Here is an 18345-nt window from a genome sequence, read left to right on the forward strand (position 1 = left end):
CAGTAGAGTGGTCACAAAATTTTCTTTGAGCAGAAACCCAGAAACAAAATGAGGAAGCAAGTCACAGGGGTGTCTAGGGGAAAAGGATTCTACCCAGAGGTACCAGCAAGAGCAAAGGCCCAAGGGAGGTCCCCCCCATGTTTGCAAAACAACATGGAAGCTTTGTACAATGAGTGAGAAGGAAAGTGACTGCAATGAGCCACCAGGGAGGCCAGGGGCCAGATCAGTTGGGAACGAATGCATATGAATTTGTGTTTTATTCTGAATGACCTGGAAAGCCATTATAAAGGATTATAAACAAAGGGATGTCATGGCTGAATTTAAGTTTGAAAGAGTCACTCTGACTGCTGTGTGGAGAAGAGCTATCACTATGATGGAAGCCAGGAGAGCCGTTTGGTTACAACAGCAATAATCCAAGTGCCTTTAACTCAAGATAAGATAGTAAGAGGTGGTGAGATTTAGAATATATTTTAAAAAGCATAGCCAAGAAGATCTGCTGATTGACTGGTTGTCAAGGATGAGAAGAAAAGAGACATCAAGAACAATGTCAGGAATTTTGAGCTAAGCAATTGGAGGAATGGAGTTGCCGTTACTGAGGTAGGATGGGCTGCCTGGGTGAGTAGCAGGTTTGGGAAGGTAACCTAAGAACTCTGTTATGAACATGTTGAAGTTGAGATATCTAGTAAATGTCCAAATGGAGACTAAGAATGCAGTTGAATATGTCAGTCTGGAGGCAGTCTCACTAACTGGGGAGTTGATCTAGGCTGAAATAACTATTTTGGAAAGGTCAGCAAATAGATGATGTATAACGTCTGGAGACCGGGTAAAGACCCTGGCTCTAGGGTGAGCCCAAAGAATAAAGAGTTCCAAGAGCTAAGTCCCGAGGCATTTGAGGAGAAAAGACCAAGAGGAAAAGAGAGAGAAAAACAATCATGGGTGGAGAAGAAGCAGCAAGAGAGAGTGGTGACCCAGAAGTCCCCTGTTTTAGGAAGGGTTTCCTGGCAGCGCTAAAGGTCCCTTTGAGGCTTATGGTTATAAACTTAAAATGAAACTTGTTTCAAAATAGTTGGAGAAAATCTTCAGCCACCTTAAACTGCTCAGGTGTAGGCATGAAGAGATGGAGAGTTGAAGAGTTGGATTTAAGCAGGACAGGTTTTCCCAGAAGACTATAATTGGGTTGGACACTAGAGGGCAAGGGAGATGAGAACGTATGAAAGGAACTCACTGTAAGGATGGACCATGGACTTCATACTTTGTAAGAAGGGGAGGAAGGACATGGTAGGTCAATGAATTGAGAGATCAAAGAATTATTGAACTAGTAGTATCATCCCTGCAGGGTCTTAATATGATAATGTAACTCAGACTACATCGTTAATGATCATTCAAGGATTCTGTGCCTATTTGGAAAGACTAGCTCCTAAAGAGTGGTAGATTAACAGAATGCTGAAAAGTTATACAGCAGCCTAATAATTACATTTGAAATGTCTTGCATTTATACAGTGCTCTCATGTTTTTCAAATCATTTTCAAAGATCTTTTTGTCAGTTTACATTCTCAAATATATCATGGCCAGAGAAGACAGCTTTATTGCAGTCTCAGAAAAGTCTTAGAAATTTTAAAAGAATCAAGTCACTACCCTGTTTCCTAGATTAAAAGACATTTTAATATCTACTTATCTTCTAAAATAAATGTATTGATATTGGGCATTTAGCTGGTATGGTTTATATATAATTATTTGTACAACTTACATTATTTATCTTTTCCTACCAAAATTAATTAATTGATCTTCAAACAAGACCCAGAAACAAATAATGTCATCATGAAAACGTATACTATTCATTGAATTCAGTGTAATAGTAATAGTGTGACATTTGATGCGTCCATGGAGATTCGTGGGCTGGGTCTTAAAAGTGTTGAATTTGGATATCTGTAGATATGTTTTATTTCTTGGATAAAACTTTGTCAGATAGAGCTCAGCATGTAGTTCTGGCCATTGAGCAAATCTTACAGAATCTTTCAAACACCCATGAAGGAACCGATTTATGAAACTTCTCCAGCCTTATTCTCTACACTTTCCCCAGCTTCATACCTTTGCACATTCTGTTCCCCTTTCACCTGAAATGCTCACCCCTTTCCCCTCAAACTTCTTTTTTTTCTAACAACCCCAACCTGCCCTCACAGACGACCTGTTGTTAAGTCCAGTGTTAAGTTGGTTTTTCCCAATTCCCCTCAAGTTAAATGAACTTCTCCTTAGATCACTTTGTGTCACTGTTTGGCTTTCTTAACATGTGCTCTTTTGTTCTCTAGTTATTCTAACCATATATTTGCCTTACCCACAAAAGTAGTTTTTTTTTTAATTTTTTTTATAGTTTATTTTTGAGACAGAGAGAGACAGAGCATGAGCAGGGGAGGGGCAGAGAGAGAGGAAGACACAGAATCCGAAACAGGCTCTGAGCTGTCAGCACAGAGCCCAAGGCGGGGCTCGAACCCACGAACCACGAGATCTGACCTGAGCCGAAGTCGGACGCTTAACCAACTGAGCCACCCAGGTGCCCCCCAAACTAGTTTTCTGATGACAAGGACTTCTGTGTAATTCCAGCCTTTTTCAAAGCTGGGTAAATTATATTGGGTGCATGAAGGGCCAGCCTGGGATGGGGATATGAAAAACAGCCACCAAGGAACCTCTTCTAGAAGGGAGAGCCAGAGGCCAGGGCTGTTGGTGCCCACACAGCAGCTCCAGGCAGCTTGGAAGAAGTCCTTAGGAAGCAATTAGATTTGGCACTTGGATCTCATTACTGCCACCACTACTGTCGGGTGGCTCTAGACCAGAAAGTTTCTCCCTCTTTCAAATCCTCAACCAAGGAAGATTATAGAGCCCTTTTAGGTTTCCTAGCAAGTCAGAATTGCCAGCATAAACAAGGTGTAACTCAGGAAGATATAGTGTATTGGAGTGATATGTTTGTTTTCTAAGAAAATTTAATTTGGTGATCTGTAATTCTATGATTTTTGTTGTTATTGTTTTTGTTTTTGTTTTTTACTTTTTAATGTTTATTTATTCTTGAGAGAAAGAGAGGGAGAGAGGCAGAGAGGGAGCCAGAATCTGAGGCAGACTCCAGGCTCTGAGCTGTCAGCACAGAGCCTGACACGGGGCTCAAACTCAGGTCCGTGAGATCATGACCTGAGCTGAAGACAGACACTTAACCGACTGAGCCATCCAGGCGCCCCATGTTATTGTTTTATTATTATTAATATGGCATGCCTTAACTACTGAATAGGCCTCCTTCCCACTCTGCTCTCCTTCTTGCTCTGCTTCCTCCAGATTCCAGCCCCCAACACACACACACACACACACACACACACACACACACACACACACACAAGACAAAGCTAGACTCCCCTAAAAGAATGAACTAGGCTGTTTTCAGGACCCTCCCTTCTTGCCTCTCTTTTTAAGCATCTTGAATCCCCAGGGTATGGCCCCTAATCCTGGTATCTTCCACTCTTTACCACATCCAGTTGTTCTCTGCTTTGATCCAGATTTGATTTTCTTCTGTTAGGACCTTGACCTCAGCTCTCTGCTGTAGTAACTGGTTCTGCACTAAATGAATCCACACCATTCCAATGAGTATCAGCATGTTTAAAAAAAATCCAGTCACTCTTCCTAATTCATTTTGACAGTGCTTATTCATTTTTACTCTGCTCATCAAATGCGATATTTCCAAAGTTTATGTAGGCCAAAAGACTAACTCAGTCCCTTGCATAGTGCCTGGCATATGGTAGCTCAATCCAATAAAATATTTATTGAATGAATGAATGAATGAATGAATGGGATCAAGCAGTGTCTGTGTTTGGCTTCCTAGTGAGGTAAAAATAAAAGCCAGACATAAAAATAGGAGTAGTTTTAGAAAGACAAGGTTTGCAGTATCGCCATTGATCTTCCTCATAAATGTCCAGTTAGGTCTATCCCCATATTTTGAGAAGACAAATTAGCTTCCCCACCTACTTACTCCTTCCATCTTTTTTTTTCTTTTTCTGTCTGATTTGATAGTGATTGCTACTGGTTAAGGCTTTGTCTTTACCACTTTTTTGAAAAAGATTGAATTAGATGAATAACTTCTTGCTTTAGCTGAGATGCAACCAAGAGAAAATGTAGCCACTTTCCACCCCTCCCCACCTGCTCTCCTCTTTCCCCATCTCCTTGTCTAGTTCTTACCGTCAGGACCTCAGCCTCAGAGGCACCTCCAACATTCTGCGAAAACAAAGAAAAGGAAATAGGAGGGGGTACTTAATCATTAGCTGCCTAATCCTTGTTTTGTAGTGGACTCCGCTTGAAATTTGGATGAAAAGGAAATCTTCAGAGCACTTTTCCCATACAAATCATCTCTTTGGGGTTTTTTTTTTTTTTTGTATTTTCTCTCACACATAAACAAACATCAGACTTGGCCTGATGAAAGGCCTACAAAGGCTGTCTCTCCTCTTAGCATTTGGAAAAAAACAGAATTGTTAAGTTGTCCAGATCCTTACTAAATTTTCCACAGTTTCTGTGAAACCCTGACCGAGTTACTGTCTTAACATAAATGATAATGAAACTAAACAAAGGAGTCATGGGTGATGGCAGGCTCAAGCCTAGACACTCACATACTTCCCTCCCTTTTTTTAAAGAGTGCAAATATGAAGAAATGATGGGGGAAGTGATGTAAAGACCATGAAGTTCTCAGTGTGCAAAAATTAGACATTTGCATCAATGGCAGCTGAGCCTTCCCAAATTTTAAAAGGTGTACACCTGCAAATGCTTCTGTTCATGCTGTATGCCAAGAACTAACACTCTTTGGTCATGTTCTGAATGTCCAACCTTTCTATCCTGCTTGAAACAGATGCTGCTTCCATGCCACTCACAACCACCTGTGGTAGCCACGTGTCATGTTGCATCACATAGATGTAATGCCATTCTGCCATCTTTTCTCCACTCCTCATTTTATCCAAGCATGTAGTGTGCTATTATTCTGCTACTGTATACACTCTGTATACATTTCTGTTCTTCCTTGCAAGATTGTGAATGCTTCGGCCACTCCAATCGATGCAGTTATATCGATCTGCTAAACACAGTCATTTGCGTGAGCTGTAAACACAACACTAGAGGGCAGCACTGTGAGTTATGCAGGCTGGGCTACTTCAGAAATGCTTCTGCACAGCTGGACGATGAGAATGTGTGCATAGGTCAGTTCCATTATAATTTCAGCTATTGTTCTGTGCCTTTCGAGCTGTGGGGAGCTATTCGAGGTGAAGAGGCTGTTGATTTGCACCACGGCTGAGCCAGAATGAACTTTCTCAATGGAGAAAACATCCTTGTGGTAGAATTAAAATTCTCTTGTGCCAGTTGAATTGGGGGATATATTCTGAATCCTTATGTTATTGTTGCTTTGAAGATGATGAGTTGAAAATATTGTTTAGAAGGTGAAGAATTTTCTACTATTCTTTCTTCTTCTTCTTTTTTTTTTTTTTTTTTTTTTTTTTTTTTTTTTTTTGCATGATATCTTACAACCTGGTAATATCAAACTGATCTTAAAGTCTTATGTTGTACCTTCAACTTTTAAAATGAAAACTCATTCTATGGGACTTAATTATAGATATGAGAAATTAGGATAAACTGTTTCACGTAACTGGTAATCCACAAATACTGACTGATTAAAAATATTACCATTTGGAATGGACAGTCATTAGCAACTGGTCATATAGAAGTTTGCCTGACTTTTCCATCCATAGCAAGGAAATTCCATTTATTTAATTTTTCTATAGCCCCTGAAAGGAAAAGAGATTTCTCAGAACTATTGTAGGCAACTAATTCTCTTAGCTTCCAAGGTAAATAAGGGAAAACTGGATCCACAGGGTTCCCTTGAGCACTCTCCCCTCCCCACCACGGCCACTGCTCAGGTCACCTGGAGATTCTCCCACACAACAAAGTTTCCTAACTTTTGCACAGTGGAACTTGTCTTTAAGAAAGGGAGCTGATGGAAAAATAAGAAACAATAAATGGAATTTCACTTCACAATTTACATTGAAGAAATGCATATATTTGAAATGGCCAAGGTACACGTGTCACCACACCAGTAGGGAAATACATTAGCTACTAATTTTAAAAGTAGACCTTTTCACATAAAGACTAATTTCAATAGAAAACACATGCTGAAAAAATGACAGGAGGTTTTTCCATCCAAAAGAAATCCAAAAGAAATCATTGTTTTCTGATTGGGTCATTAGGCTACTCACCCTGTATCATGTAAACTAGATCTACAGGTTGTTTTGAATTCAATTAGGCCAAGTTTACATAATACTGTTAATACCTAGAGTATGTTCTATTTTTCCAAATGCCTCCTTATTTATTATTTGTGAATTAGTGGAGAAATCACTGGACTGAGAGGCCAGAGAGCTGGGTTCAAGCCCCAGTTTGCTATTTAAAGCTGTATGCCTTAGGTAAGTCCTTTCAGAACTCCTGGTCAGACAAGGGATTATATGGGAGGCACAGGAAACACTTGGGAAACTGTGAACTGACTCGCAGATGTGTTTTTTTGTTTTACTTAATCCTCATTAACAAAACCAAGGGGGTAAGTATTCCACTGATAAATTCCTCTATTTTCTAGTTGAGAAAAGTAAGGCAGATTGGCCCAAATTATACAGCTTTAGCAAAGAGTTGGCTTCCTGACTTCAAAGCTTGAACACCCTCTCCTGGCTACCCTGACATAATTAGCAAAACTAAACTTGTCAGACTTCTACTTAAGGTATGCTTTTTGGATGACAGTAGCAATTCCACTGTGAGTGAACTACTGAACAGTAGTTCAGTGGCCTTTATAGCAATCGGGGTTACAAAGATTGAGGCTATTAATAACCCAAAAGACATGTAGGTGTCTGAATTTTGAATGTAGAGTTACACTTCACTGAATGTCATTTGTAAAAATATATAAATGTCATCCTATGAATACAGAAACAAAAGGTAAAAAAATAAATACGAATGCAAGAATAAAAATCACTTCTATAAAATACCTAAGATTAACATGTTTTACAGTGTTAATTTCATATTATTTTAAACAAATCAGAGAAAAAATTTGATTCCATAAAATTTCCAATAGCAGGTAACTTAACAATGTCCCAATATGTTTTATACAGAGTATTCTGTTCTTATGAGCTTTGGCCTTTTTCCAGTCCTAAGGTAATTTTTTAAACTATAAAATCTGCATTTCCTAGTCAATTTTAAGAGGTTTAGTCCTCTTGTAAATCTATGTTTGATTATCTACAGACAGGAAGACAGCCTGTTTAGCTTTTTTCTTTCAAATAACATCAAGTAGTGATGAAATATGATAAGGCTTAATATACATTTCTTCTCCTGCCTAAAAAAAAAATCAAGAGCCTTTGTTTTCTCCATTTCTAGAAAGTTTGTTAGTTAAAATTCTCTTTGGGGAATTTTATTTTATTGAAGCAAACATGTTTCTATTCAGTATTTTATACTCTCCAAACCAAGTAAATTGGTAAACACAAAGATGAGAATTTTTAGGCACGATTAAAATCGGCTATAATATTCCCCCACATACCAAAATTCCTTCAATTTCTGCCCTTTTTCTAAGGCACAAAACTGTAAAGAATGAATTGGAAAATGTGGCTAGCTGGTATATGCTATCATCTATCTTTTGTCTTTAGTCTATATATATGTACAATGAATCAATAACAATAAGAGCTATGTCCTGTAAGAGCTATGCATTCCACTTTTCCCACTTGAGGGGCTGCCTATGCACCAGACTAAGGCTGGAGTTTGCTCTCTGAGGGTCAGTGGTAGCCTGTGGTTCCCTATTGCCAAGGTTTGTTCTAAGGGAAAGCATGAAAGTATTCACTCTTTTCCACAATTAAGCTCCCCAAAGGGCTTGAGGCAGGACTGAGAATTCAATTTAAGAGCGTATATCACAAATAATTGAGTTTAATACCTTTTTGTATAGAAAGCAGACTGCATTGAAATAGATGTCGTAAATGATTTGCGTCATTTTATATTATGACAAATATAAAATGCAGGCTATTCTGTGTTGCCACAGTGGTTGCTGCCTTGTGATTACTGGTGAAGTTGCCCGTTTTCATACAGATTCCAAGCACAGCCATGTTTCCAAAGATGCATGTAATTACCCTGTATGATGCAGCAATTACATGAAGATGACACCCTTGCATGCTTCTGTTTTATATAAACTCAAGCATTCAGCAGGAAGTTAGAGGGTATGTGGTTCATGACCTTGGGTAATCACTGCTAATAATCTCCAATAACAAGCTTGACAGCAGAATGAAACACAGGGTTCAGCAGTTGCTACTAAATGTATCTCAAATTATGATTTATTATCTTTGTATTCCCCTTGAAACCCAAGATCGGGTAATCAGAGGTGCCTTCCATAGACTAAACACTTCTAATACCTATAAATCAATTGTAGTATAACTTTTTAATCAAACTCCAAAAATAATTAATGTTTTTTAGCCTAACAGTCCTGCATATTCTTCCTGATTTCATGTAATAAAATACAATACTCCAAGGCCGTCGCCAATATCTACCCTTGACCATGGTCCTATACGTGATATTCTTTAACAACCTAAGTTATTTGTACATAAGGTGGTATGTAGATCACACTTCTTGTCACTTATTTTCACTACTGTTTGTGTAAGATTACACTTACCACCCTTCCTGTGACAATCACTGGTTTAGGTGTTCCACATTTTTAAAAAATTCTGTTTACTTTTTTTGCATCTAAATCCTATATGAATATAATTGCTATGGGCTAATTGACTAGAGTAGTATGTGAATTCCTGTTGGCCGGATGTAACTTTACTCCCTGGTTTGCAAAACGATGGTGACTCACTGTCAACTTATGCATTTGAAATAGTAAGAAACATATTAAATGTTGAATAAGTATAGGTGCAGACTTATAGTATAAATATGTACACAAAACATTTTAAAGCCACACAAAATTACTATTTAAAAAAATTTTTAAACAACTCCCATGTACACTCATTAAAATAGAAAACTCTGACTTAAAATAAAACTCTAGTTATTAAGTACAAACCAAGCCAGGCAAGGAGGGAACATTTTAGTTTATTTAGTTTTAGTTTTACCTTCATATGCCACACTATTAATCTTATCAATGCTTGTATCACAATAATGCAGAACTCAAAAACTGGCTAAACAACATGAAATAAAGCATAATCGTAAGGTCCTCCACATTTTCTGAAGACATTATCTAATTAAGCCCTATTATAAAACCAGAACAAAACTTCCTGACCTCTCTATAATGTTAAACCTTGAATCTCTGTTGCCAGTCTAAAATGCTAGACTTGATGCTATTAAGCTGAAGCTCTCAGGGCTTCCGTTGATTGGTTGGTTGGTTGGTTGGTTGGTATGATTTTATTTGTTTTTTGACAAGAAAACCTTTGAATGCCACCATTTTAATATAAAGGACACTGAGAGGTAGAGAGGCATAATGACTTGTCCGAGATTATACAGTGAGGTAACAAGGAAAGAAACTAAGCTGCAAACTGGCTGTTGTTACCTTTCAAACTAATGGAAACCTAAGGAATTCCCACTTTGGCTTCAGCCTTTCGGGAAAACAGAGCTTCAGAAGTACAAATATCCTGTATGAGAATGTGTGAGGAATCCAGAAAATACTCTGTTTACTCTGTATTATACAAAGTTGTTTTGTCCTGCCAGGAGAGATTATAATGAAATATATGTCTCAAATTATGCCTATGTTGAAATTTACTTGGGATTACAAAATTTGTTTTTCTTCCAGGATTGTTAATCTAGGCCACATAAACACCATAGTAACATGCCTAGCAGATAGAGTATCTAAAGGCTCATCACAAAACAGCATATATATAAATAAGTTAAAGTGCTCTCCCATATCATAAAGTAAAAATGCGTTTGAGTGAACAAAGTGCATTCATATTGCACTTTAAAAATGTCCAGCAGTTCTCAAATATTGAGTGTAACAGATAAGGCCATTTGAATAATTTAAAACAGATTTTACACTGATGGCATATTGATTTATTCCTGATATACAAACTTCTCATGGTGCTCATCAAACCATCTAAAAATGCCCTAGCAAATAGAATCTCTATTATGATCTGTTAGCCATGAAGAGCATGATGTCTTATTTCCTGGGAAGTTTTCAGTTAATTTCCTCCCAGATCATAAAAACGGCATCATGGAAGGCTGAGGAAATAAATAAAGGGGCCTGAAATAGCTGTATTTGCCAAAGCATTTCATTAGAGGACATCTTTCTTTAAGTAAGTGATGCATTTAAGTGACGCTCCTGTGTTGATAACCTATAAGCCGTGCAGACTTGTCTCCAGCCTGTGTGTTGTCTTGTTTCTACAGAGTGTTATTGTAACCCTTTGGGCTCAGTCCATGATCGTTGTAATGGCTCAGGATTTTGTGAGTGTAAGACGGGAACGACAGGGCCTAAGTGTGATGAGTGTCTGCCGGGAAATTCCTGGCACTACGGCTGTCAACGTAAGTAACTCTGGGAGCTGCCCTCTGCCTGTTGCAGCATGGCTGATCTGCTTGTCCAGGCCGCTGTGTGCAGCTTCTCAGAGCAGAAAAAGACCCACGCCACTGACGAGCTCTAAAAGCTACTTAAGGCCCCCACCTATGTATAGGAGAGAGTGCAATCCATCAGCTGTCCAGCCGACCTCTTTGAAGCCCATCCTCTTCCCCTCTGAATGCAGGAGCAACTTATATTGAAATATTGTACCCAGATCCATGTACCTGGCCAGACCATAAATTAAGTGGCACAATAGGGACCCAGCTTGGAAGTCCTCGCCGCAAAATGAAGGGTGATGTGGATGTGGTTAATATATTTCTTGAACTGAAAGCTACCCCAAAGCTCCAGAGTTCATAAATTAAATGATATCTACATAACTTATAACCACCCCTGCTATCACACCCACCACTGAATCTGAACCAAAAACCTCAGCATAATAAATCTAAGGGATATTTAAATGCCAGGGTAAAATAATGACAAAAATCAATATTGATTTTAAGCCTCTGAGGTTAGGCACCATGCAGCGAGCCTTAGACAGATGCCATTTGGTTCGGCCTCATTTCTCTGAGGATTATCAGACCTTCGTAAAAGCTTCTCAGGCAGGTGGCATGTCGGTGCGTTCAGGGAACAGAAATTTAAAAATCTGGGCAGAAGCTTCCTTCTGTCATTCATAACCTTTTCTGCTTTTCCATTATGCACTAACTTACTAGTCTATCCGTATACATTTAGCTTGCTATTATTAAAGAGCTATCGGGCAAATCCTCTAGAGCAGTGCAGTCCAATAGAAAATGGTGCAAGCCGCATGTGGAATTTTAAATGTTTTGTTACCCACATTTAAAAAGAAATTGATGTTAACAACTTATTATATTTAACCCAAATATCTCAAATAGTATCATTCAACGTCAAAACTCTTAAAGATACATTTTTTTTCATACTATATTTGAAATCAAGTGTGTGTTTTATTCTTACAGAGCATCTTAGTTAAGACTGACTATGTTGCAAGGCTTAATAGCCACATGTGTCTACCATATTGGACAGCACAGCTCTAGACAGGTTTTTTTGTTTTCTGTTTTTTCGTTGTTGTTGGGTTTTGTTTTTGGTTTTTTTCTTTTTTGTTTTGTTTTTTTTTTTGGGTGTTGTTTTTTGTTTTTTGGTTTTTTTTGCTTACTTTTCATTTGAAAACAATGTCAGCATGCAAGCACTGTCTAAAGCCAAGTCCAAGACCATACAGAGTATTTCACCAGCCACTTGTGGAATTTATAGTTATCTGTAAGCCACCCTTCTACGTAATGTATGGCCAAACTGAAATTAACTGCCATCCTGTTGCCGTGAGTAGCAAAGAACTGTGGTGAGAATTTGAGAAATTTGCAATTGAGTATGCCAAGGTTAAGATGGGATTGAGGAGCTGGAGGTGAGCATCTCCAGGCATACTGGAGAAGAACATTAGAAGACAAACAGAAGTCAGGCAGCACACTCGCACATGAGCTCTGCATAAGGCCATGGTTTAAAAGCCCTACTTACTATAGATTCCTAGAAAGCACCTTAGGGGAATGGATGACTTGGTGGATCCCAAGGACCATGTGAGGAGCCAAGACTCAGAGGATCGTGTTTGGTCCCAGAACATCTGGATGTAGAGGCCCAGAAAAAGCCAGCAGTCAAAGGAAGAGAAGGAGGGACAGACAAATGAAGGACCCAAAACAGGTCCAAGACTCAAGGCATAAGGTATAAGACTTTACAATTAAGACACACTTCCCAAAAAGAAAGGTTCATGTAAATTTCCTGTTGCAGCAGGACCTAAGGAATGGGCTCCTGTAGTGTAATCAGAGAAAGACATTAGAGAGGAAAACTAATGTGGCCTTAGGGAAAATACATCCCAAAAAGGTCCTAATTTGATTTTTCTGTATTAATTATTGAAGTATTATAAAAAGATGTAATGTCATCAGATTTTCCATTCTGGAATGGGAAGACTGGATTCCGCATGGCCCTACCACATAAGGGCTCTGCAATATAGAAAACTCTCAGTACCTCAGACGCTGCATCTCACATGCTTGGTATGTATGGATCGGTGAGATTATGGAAGTAAATGCTGTATCCTCTTGAGTATTTCTTGAGTACTTCCCATGAATTAGGCATTGAGCTAACAGTAGAGGCTTCAAGGATGAAGAAAGATAGCTGCTGTGGACATATGTGCTTGGAGTTCACAAGCTGAGGTAAGAGTCTGACCTGCAACTCAATGATTATAAAAGAAGATAATCAGAGCTAAAAAGGAGCTATGTGCGTGCTTTTAGTGATGTCCAGGTGTGAAGTAAGGCTTCCCAGAGAATTGATGTTTGATTCAGTACTGAAGGATTAGTAGAAGCTCTACAGGAGGGAACTTCTTGAACAAAAGTGCATGAGCCAACCCACTATGTTCCAGAAATATCAAATAGTTTTGATATCATGGAGGGATGAGGGGTGTGTGTGTGTGTGTGCATGCACGCACATGTGTGTGTGTTGGGAGGAAGGGAAGATGTTGAAAAGGAAACCGGAGACCAAATCAAATGGCTTCATGAACACTAAGCTGAGGAATTTCTACTAATCAGGGAGGAAACAGACATGGGATCCATCATACAGCTTTGAGCAGAGGAATAAGATTGTCAGATTTTGTTTTAGAAAGATTATTCTGGCTGCTCTGTAAAGGAAGGACTGGAACAGGATGAGATAGGATTTGTTATATAAATTTAACATATTTCAAATACACCTTTGAGTATGCAATAGCTTTTTCTCACTCTGAAATATTTTTTCCTTCCCTCAGACCCACCCACATAGGGCTGATACTCTATGTAAAAATATAGAAGTTCTGCTGTCAGTTGATAAATGGCTATGGCATGAGGATCTCTAAGTGCCTTCCCCAAGATCTCTCAGACCACCCCCAAGATCCAGCATCTACTGGGGTAATACCTGTCATAGTCAGGTGCCTCCAACACCACTATTATAACAGAAATCATTCCAATTAGTTGGTGATTATAGGTTGACAAATATTTTTCATATAACTCCCATGTCTGCACACACATGAATGTACTCAGAAAAGCATCTCAAGTCAATTCTCTCTTTCTCTCTCTCTTCCCTCCACCCTCCTCCTCAACCTACCTCCTACACTTCTACTGAGATGAAACCATCCTTGAGTTAGCCACGTTATCAGTGGCTGACAACTTAAGTTGTTAGTTAATCTTAATGTGTTAAGACAACACGTTATCTTCTTCTGACAACAAGAAACCAATACCAAGAAGAAAGCAGTGGTAAATAGGACTGGTGGTGGTGCTGGCAGCCATGAGCAAGAAGGAAGCACACACACTTAGGTTCTGGGTTTGAATTTCATCTCCACCTCTTACTACCTACAAGACTTAGAGGAAATCACTTGGACTCTCTGAGCACAGTTTTTCATCCTAAAATGGGGGTAATACCAGGACCTCACTCATATGGTAATTGTGAAATTTCAAGGAAAATAATGAATGTGGACTTCATGGTATACAGTAAGCACTTGGTTATTATTATTTAATTCCAGGCACATTGTGAGGTGTCAAAATACTAAGCAAGAATCCGTGTTTAAAAGTTACTGTACAGTGATAGTGCAGGACATCAGTGAGCTGAGCCACTACTGAAATTCCAAACTGTGGACCCAGAAAGTTCTAAAAAGTCCTTGATTAGAGGCAAGGCTGATTTAAGAGATTGAAGCAAAGCTGGCCCCCAAAACAATGCCATGGCTTCAGCAGGCGAAATGAAGAACCTTAGGCTCATAAGTGAACCTTCTGCCTCAAGGGGGCCACCAATTATATGCTCCATAAATGTAAGCTGGTCTCTCTGACATAAAAGGCAAAACACTTGAAACCCATCAGAATGAATGGTCTTTAGACATCATGGAGCACACCCAATCCAGGAGACAAAGCAGAAATAAAGATTTCAAGGAGACCAAGCAGAATCAAAATTAGTGTTGAGGTTACTAACAGAAGAATGAGACATTGAGGAGAAGGAGGGTTTTCTTTTTCTTGTGCCCCTTTGAAATTAGAGAGGAGGGGGGGCGCCTGGGTGGCTTAGTCGGTTAAGTGACCGACTTTCGCTTAGGTCATGATCTCGTGGTTCGTGGGTTCGAGCCCCGCGTCGGGCTCTGTGCTGACTGCCAGCTCAGAGCCTGGAGCCTGTTTCGTTCCGTGATTCCCTCTCTCTCTGACCCTCCCCTGCTCACGCTGTCTGTCTGTCTGTCTCTCTCTCTCCTAAAAATAAATAAAACTTTAAAAAAAATTAAAAAAAAAAAAAGAAATTAGAGAAGAGGGATGAATAATACCCCAGAGAATAAAGTTAAACCATCCCAAAAGGAAGCCAGGTTCCACGCTTCACATAAAATGCAGAAGGTTAACATGTGTTGGGAAGTAATGAAACAGTTGTACCCCGTACCAAGGAGACTGGACACAGGCGAGGCTTGTGGTATTTTGATTTGGAAAATGGAATGGAAATAGCCACACATAGAACCAATGGTGTGTCATTTCCCTGGAGGATGTATAAGACACATTAGAATATCATGTAGTGTATATTAAGCTACCAAGTATCTCCCATTTTTATCTAGTTTATATGAATACTAACGAATACTTTCAAATGCACTTGTAGCCTGAATGTTGAGAAGATACAGATATTTTTCAAAGCCAAATTAGATATTCTAGATGCTCTGGATTAATGTCAAAAGATTTGGTAACCTAGTACAGTGTTATGATTTTGGAAGATAACAGAGCATGTAGGAAAATCAAGAACTATGTACATACAGCAAAGGGAAGGCTGAGATTCAGTTGCTGGACCATGACCTACAATATCAGAATATGGGTTCTTGGAAGGGATCAGTACAAAACAATGGGGGTTTAGCAGAAGACTCAATGGCCTGATCAAGAAGATTTTTAATTAAGTTTGAGTGAGATGTTGTGAAAATACCCTTATAAAACTGTAAAACCAGACAGTGTGGCAAATCACTACAGTTATTCTCAGAAGAATAAGGGAAAGTTTGGGGACCAATATGGCTTAGATGTTTTCCTTCCCAGAGAGTGCAAATAGTTACATTCATTTTCTACTGCTACTGTAGTAAACTACCAGGAACTTAGAGGCTCAAAACAACACAAATGTATTTCTTAGAGTTCTGTATTTAGGAGTCCAATAAGGATCTCACTGGGCTAAGCCCCAGCTGTCAGCAGAGCTGTGTACCCTTCTGGAGGTTCTGGGGGAAAACATCTGTTTCCTTGCCTTTTCTAGCTTCTAGAAGCAACCTGCATTCCTTTGCTCATGCCCCCTTTTTCTACTTTCAAAGCTAAGAACTTTCTGTCTCTATGTGTCTTTCTTCCACCATTACGTCTTTCTCTGACCACAGCTGGGAAAGGATCTCCACTTTTAAGGAATCATGTGATTAGATTGGACACACACAGTTGCTCCAGGATAATCTCTCTACCTCAAGGTCCTTATGTAATTTCTCTGTAAAGTTGCTCTTGCCATGTAAAAGGCCAGGTTGCAGTGATTTGGATGTAGACATCCTTGGGAAGACAGTCAACATTGCCTTCCTCCATAATCATTGAGAATGTCAACTTTTTAATGCCAAGGATAAATATGCAGGCATAATGGAGATGGAATGTAACTAATGCTTGGAATAAAGATATGTAAGAGTAAAACTGACTTGAAAAAAAATACATAATAGGGTTAGAAAAGACAGCCGTGTGTCAAGAAGGTATAGTTTCACATTGTGAATTAGAAGAAAGAGACAGCAAAATATTTTTCAGTCAAGACCAAGGAGCTTATAGAAAAGGTGTTGTAAGAGTGTATTAGAGACCACACAAACATTTAGAATATACAGATATTTTTCAAAGCCAAATTAGAAAATCTAGATGCTCTGGAATCTTCCAAAATGAAGGAATTCAAATATCAAGATATTTGCTAAAAAGATGTGTTCTGCTAATTGTTGACTTGCCTTGACAAGAATTTCTTCACTCAGAAAGAGTGGAAAAAGCAGTCTGGAAACTAGTACTTCCACTCTGGGGGAGTGCAGAGATGGTAATAGTATATAATAGAACAAGTGTTAATAAAAACCTTTAAGGGACATTGTCCCAAGCCTTAAGAAAAATTCAAAATATCTTGGGGGAAATAAAGTAAGGTCTTATACCCTTTTTAAGCACACACACACACTTTTCTTTTTTAGAAATAAAAACACAAATTGTTCCCAATAGATAACCTGAAATGGGAGACTTCTAAAATAACCAACATGGTTATCCAAGGGTTCCCAACAGGGTTTTGACAAACATCTATTGAGTCCCTACTGTGTGGCAGACACTGTGCTGCTACTTAAGGCTAAAACATAGAAGCTGCAAAAATCCAGGATAGTATAAAGTTGTGTTCATAGTTGTTCAGGTGACAAAGACGTGGCAATCCCAGTTCACATTCAAGCTCAATTCTAGACTGCAGTGTGTCATGCGCAGCAAAGAAGCTAACACAGTTTCAGGCTAAACAGAGACAAAAAGAAGTCTTGTCCTTCTGACATGTGCCCCAAGCTGCCCACGTCAAGAGTCTAGTCCTGGGAGACCACATTCTAATGTAGCAGACGGTGATGTAGGAGAGTTCCATCTTTGATGAAAGGCTTTTCATAAAGAGAGCTGAAGCAGGTTAACACATGTCGACCAGGGTTTGGAGGGCTCTGATGTAACAAATGGACCTTCTGATTCAGGAAGATAGGATGGAGACCAGTGGGTAAAAGACAGAGGTTGGTCTCAGCTTAGCATTTTCCAACAATTATTCTTCCCAGTTGTTTTAAGAATATACAGTAGAGCGCCTTGGGTAATGATAAATCTCCAGACTCTGGGAGAGTTCAAAAAGAAGCTGGATGGGCTCCCGTGAATGATGCTTTTAGGCAGAGTTGCAACCTAAATGAATAGTTGAGTGGAAGGACCTCTAAGACCTCTCCAGCTTTTTGGCTCTAGTAGACCAAGTCAGTGGGCCAAGGGAAGCCGTCGTGAGATACCTCAGGTTGTATTAGAACCAGTTTGGACATTCAGTTTTCCTCTGGGCTCTTGTCTTTCCTTACCAGTGGGTAGACTCTCATGCTCACCAGCCATGTTCTCTGTCCTCACTTCTTGGTAAATTCTTTTTTTCTAGAAACTAATTGGTTCTTACCCTAGCTTTCCTGCTACTAGAGATCAGGATGCTTTCTTTTCTTTTCTTTTTCTTTTTTTTTTTTTTTTTTTGTATGAGATTAACATCTACAGGCCTGATAACTTGTGATCATTAAGGTTATGCTTCCAATTGTTTCGCTGAGATGAAGATTATACCTCCCTGGCCAAGTACCTTGAACCTAACTTGTAATTTTTCAATTGCCTCCAGTTGCAGTCTCCTGCTATTTGCTGTGTTGCATTAAAACGTCCAGTTCACATTTCACCAGTTGACCTCACATTTTGAATCCACTGACAGGTGGCATGTCACTTAAACCAGGAGGTCTGTGATGCTTCAGCGCATTTGCAGTCCCAGACACATGATTTCACTCATTTGGTTCGTGCATCTCTATCACTAAATGTGAATGGCATCACTGAAGCCAAGTTTTTAATTTCTTTGCTAGCAACTTGAACAACAGTCTCATCTCCCTTGCTGAGCACCACATACATAACAGTGATGAAAAGTAAATAGTTGGAAGGGTACTTGATGTTACTGTTGCTCAACTCCTAAGGGTGGGAAGGAAGTGCTCATTAAACAGAACCAGTAGGAGCCTCCCCGAGGTAATTTAAAAAGGA

General features: G+C 39.2%; 1 protein-coding gene across 5 annotated transcripts in view; it reads left to right on the forward strand.

Moving 5' to 3' along the window:
* NTNG1 (netrin G1) overlaps positions 1-18345 on the forward strand; it is a 312855-nt gene that overhangs the window by 257279 nt on the left and 37231 nt on the right. For 2 of the 5 annotated variants that reach the window (XM_077765550.1, XM_077765547.1), the window contains one exon: positions 10396-10530. The exons of 2 other annotated variants lie outside the window; for them this stretch is intronic. In XM_077765550.1, the coding sequence (XP_077621676.1) occupies positions 10396-10530 (135 nt within the window). Of the gene's footprint in view, positions 1-5048; positions 5217-10395; positions 10531-18345 lie in introns of all 5 variants that reach the window. One more of the 5 variants, XM_077765551.1, reaches the window with a different exon arrangement.

Source organism: Crocuta crocuta, unplaced genomic scaffold (assembly GCF_008692635.1).
Source record: "Crocuta crocuta isolate KB4526 unplaced genomic scaffold, BGI_CrCroc_1.0 scaffold274, whole genome shotgun sequence".
In the NCBI taxonomy this organism is placed as follows: Eukaryota; Metazoa; Chordata; class Mammalia; order Carnivora; family Hyaenidae; genus Crocuta; species Crocuta crocuta.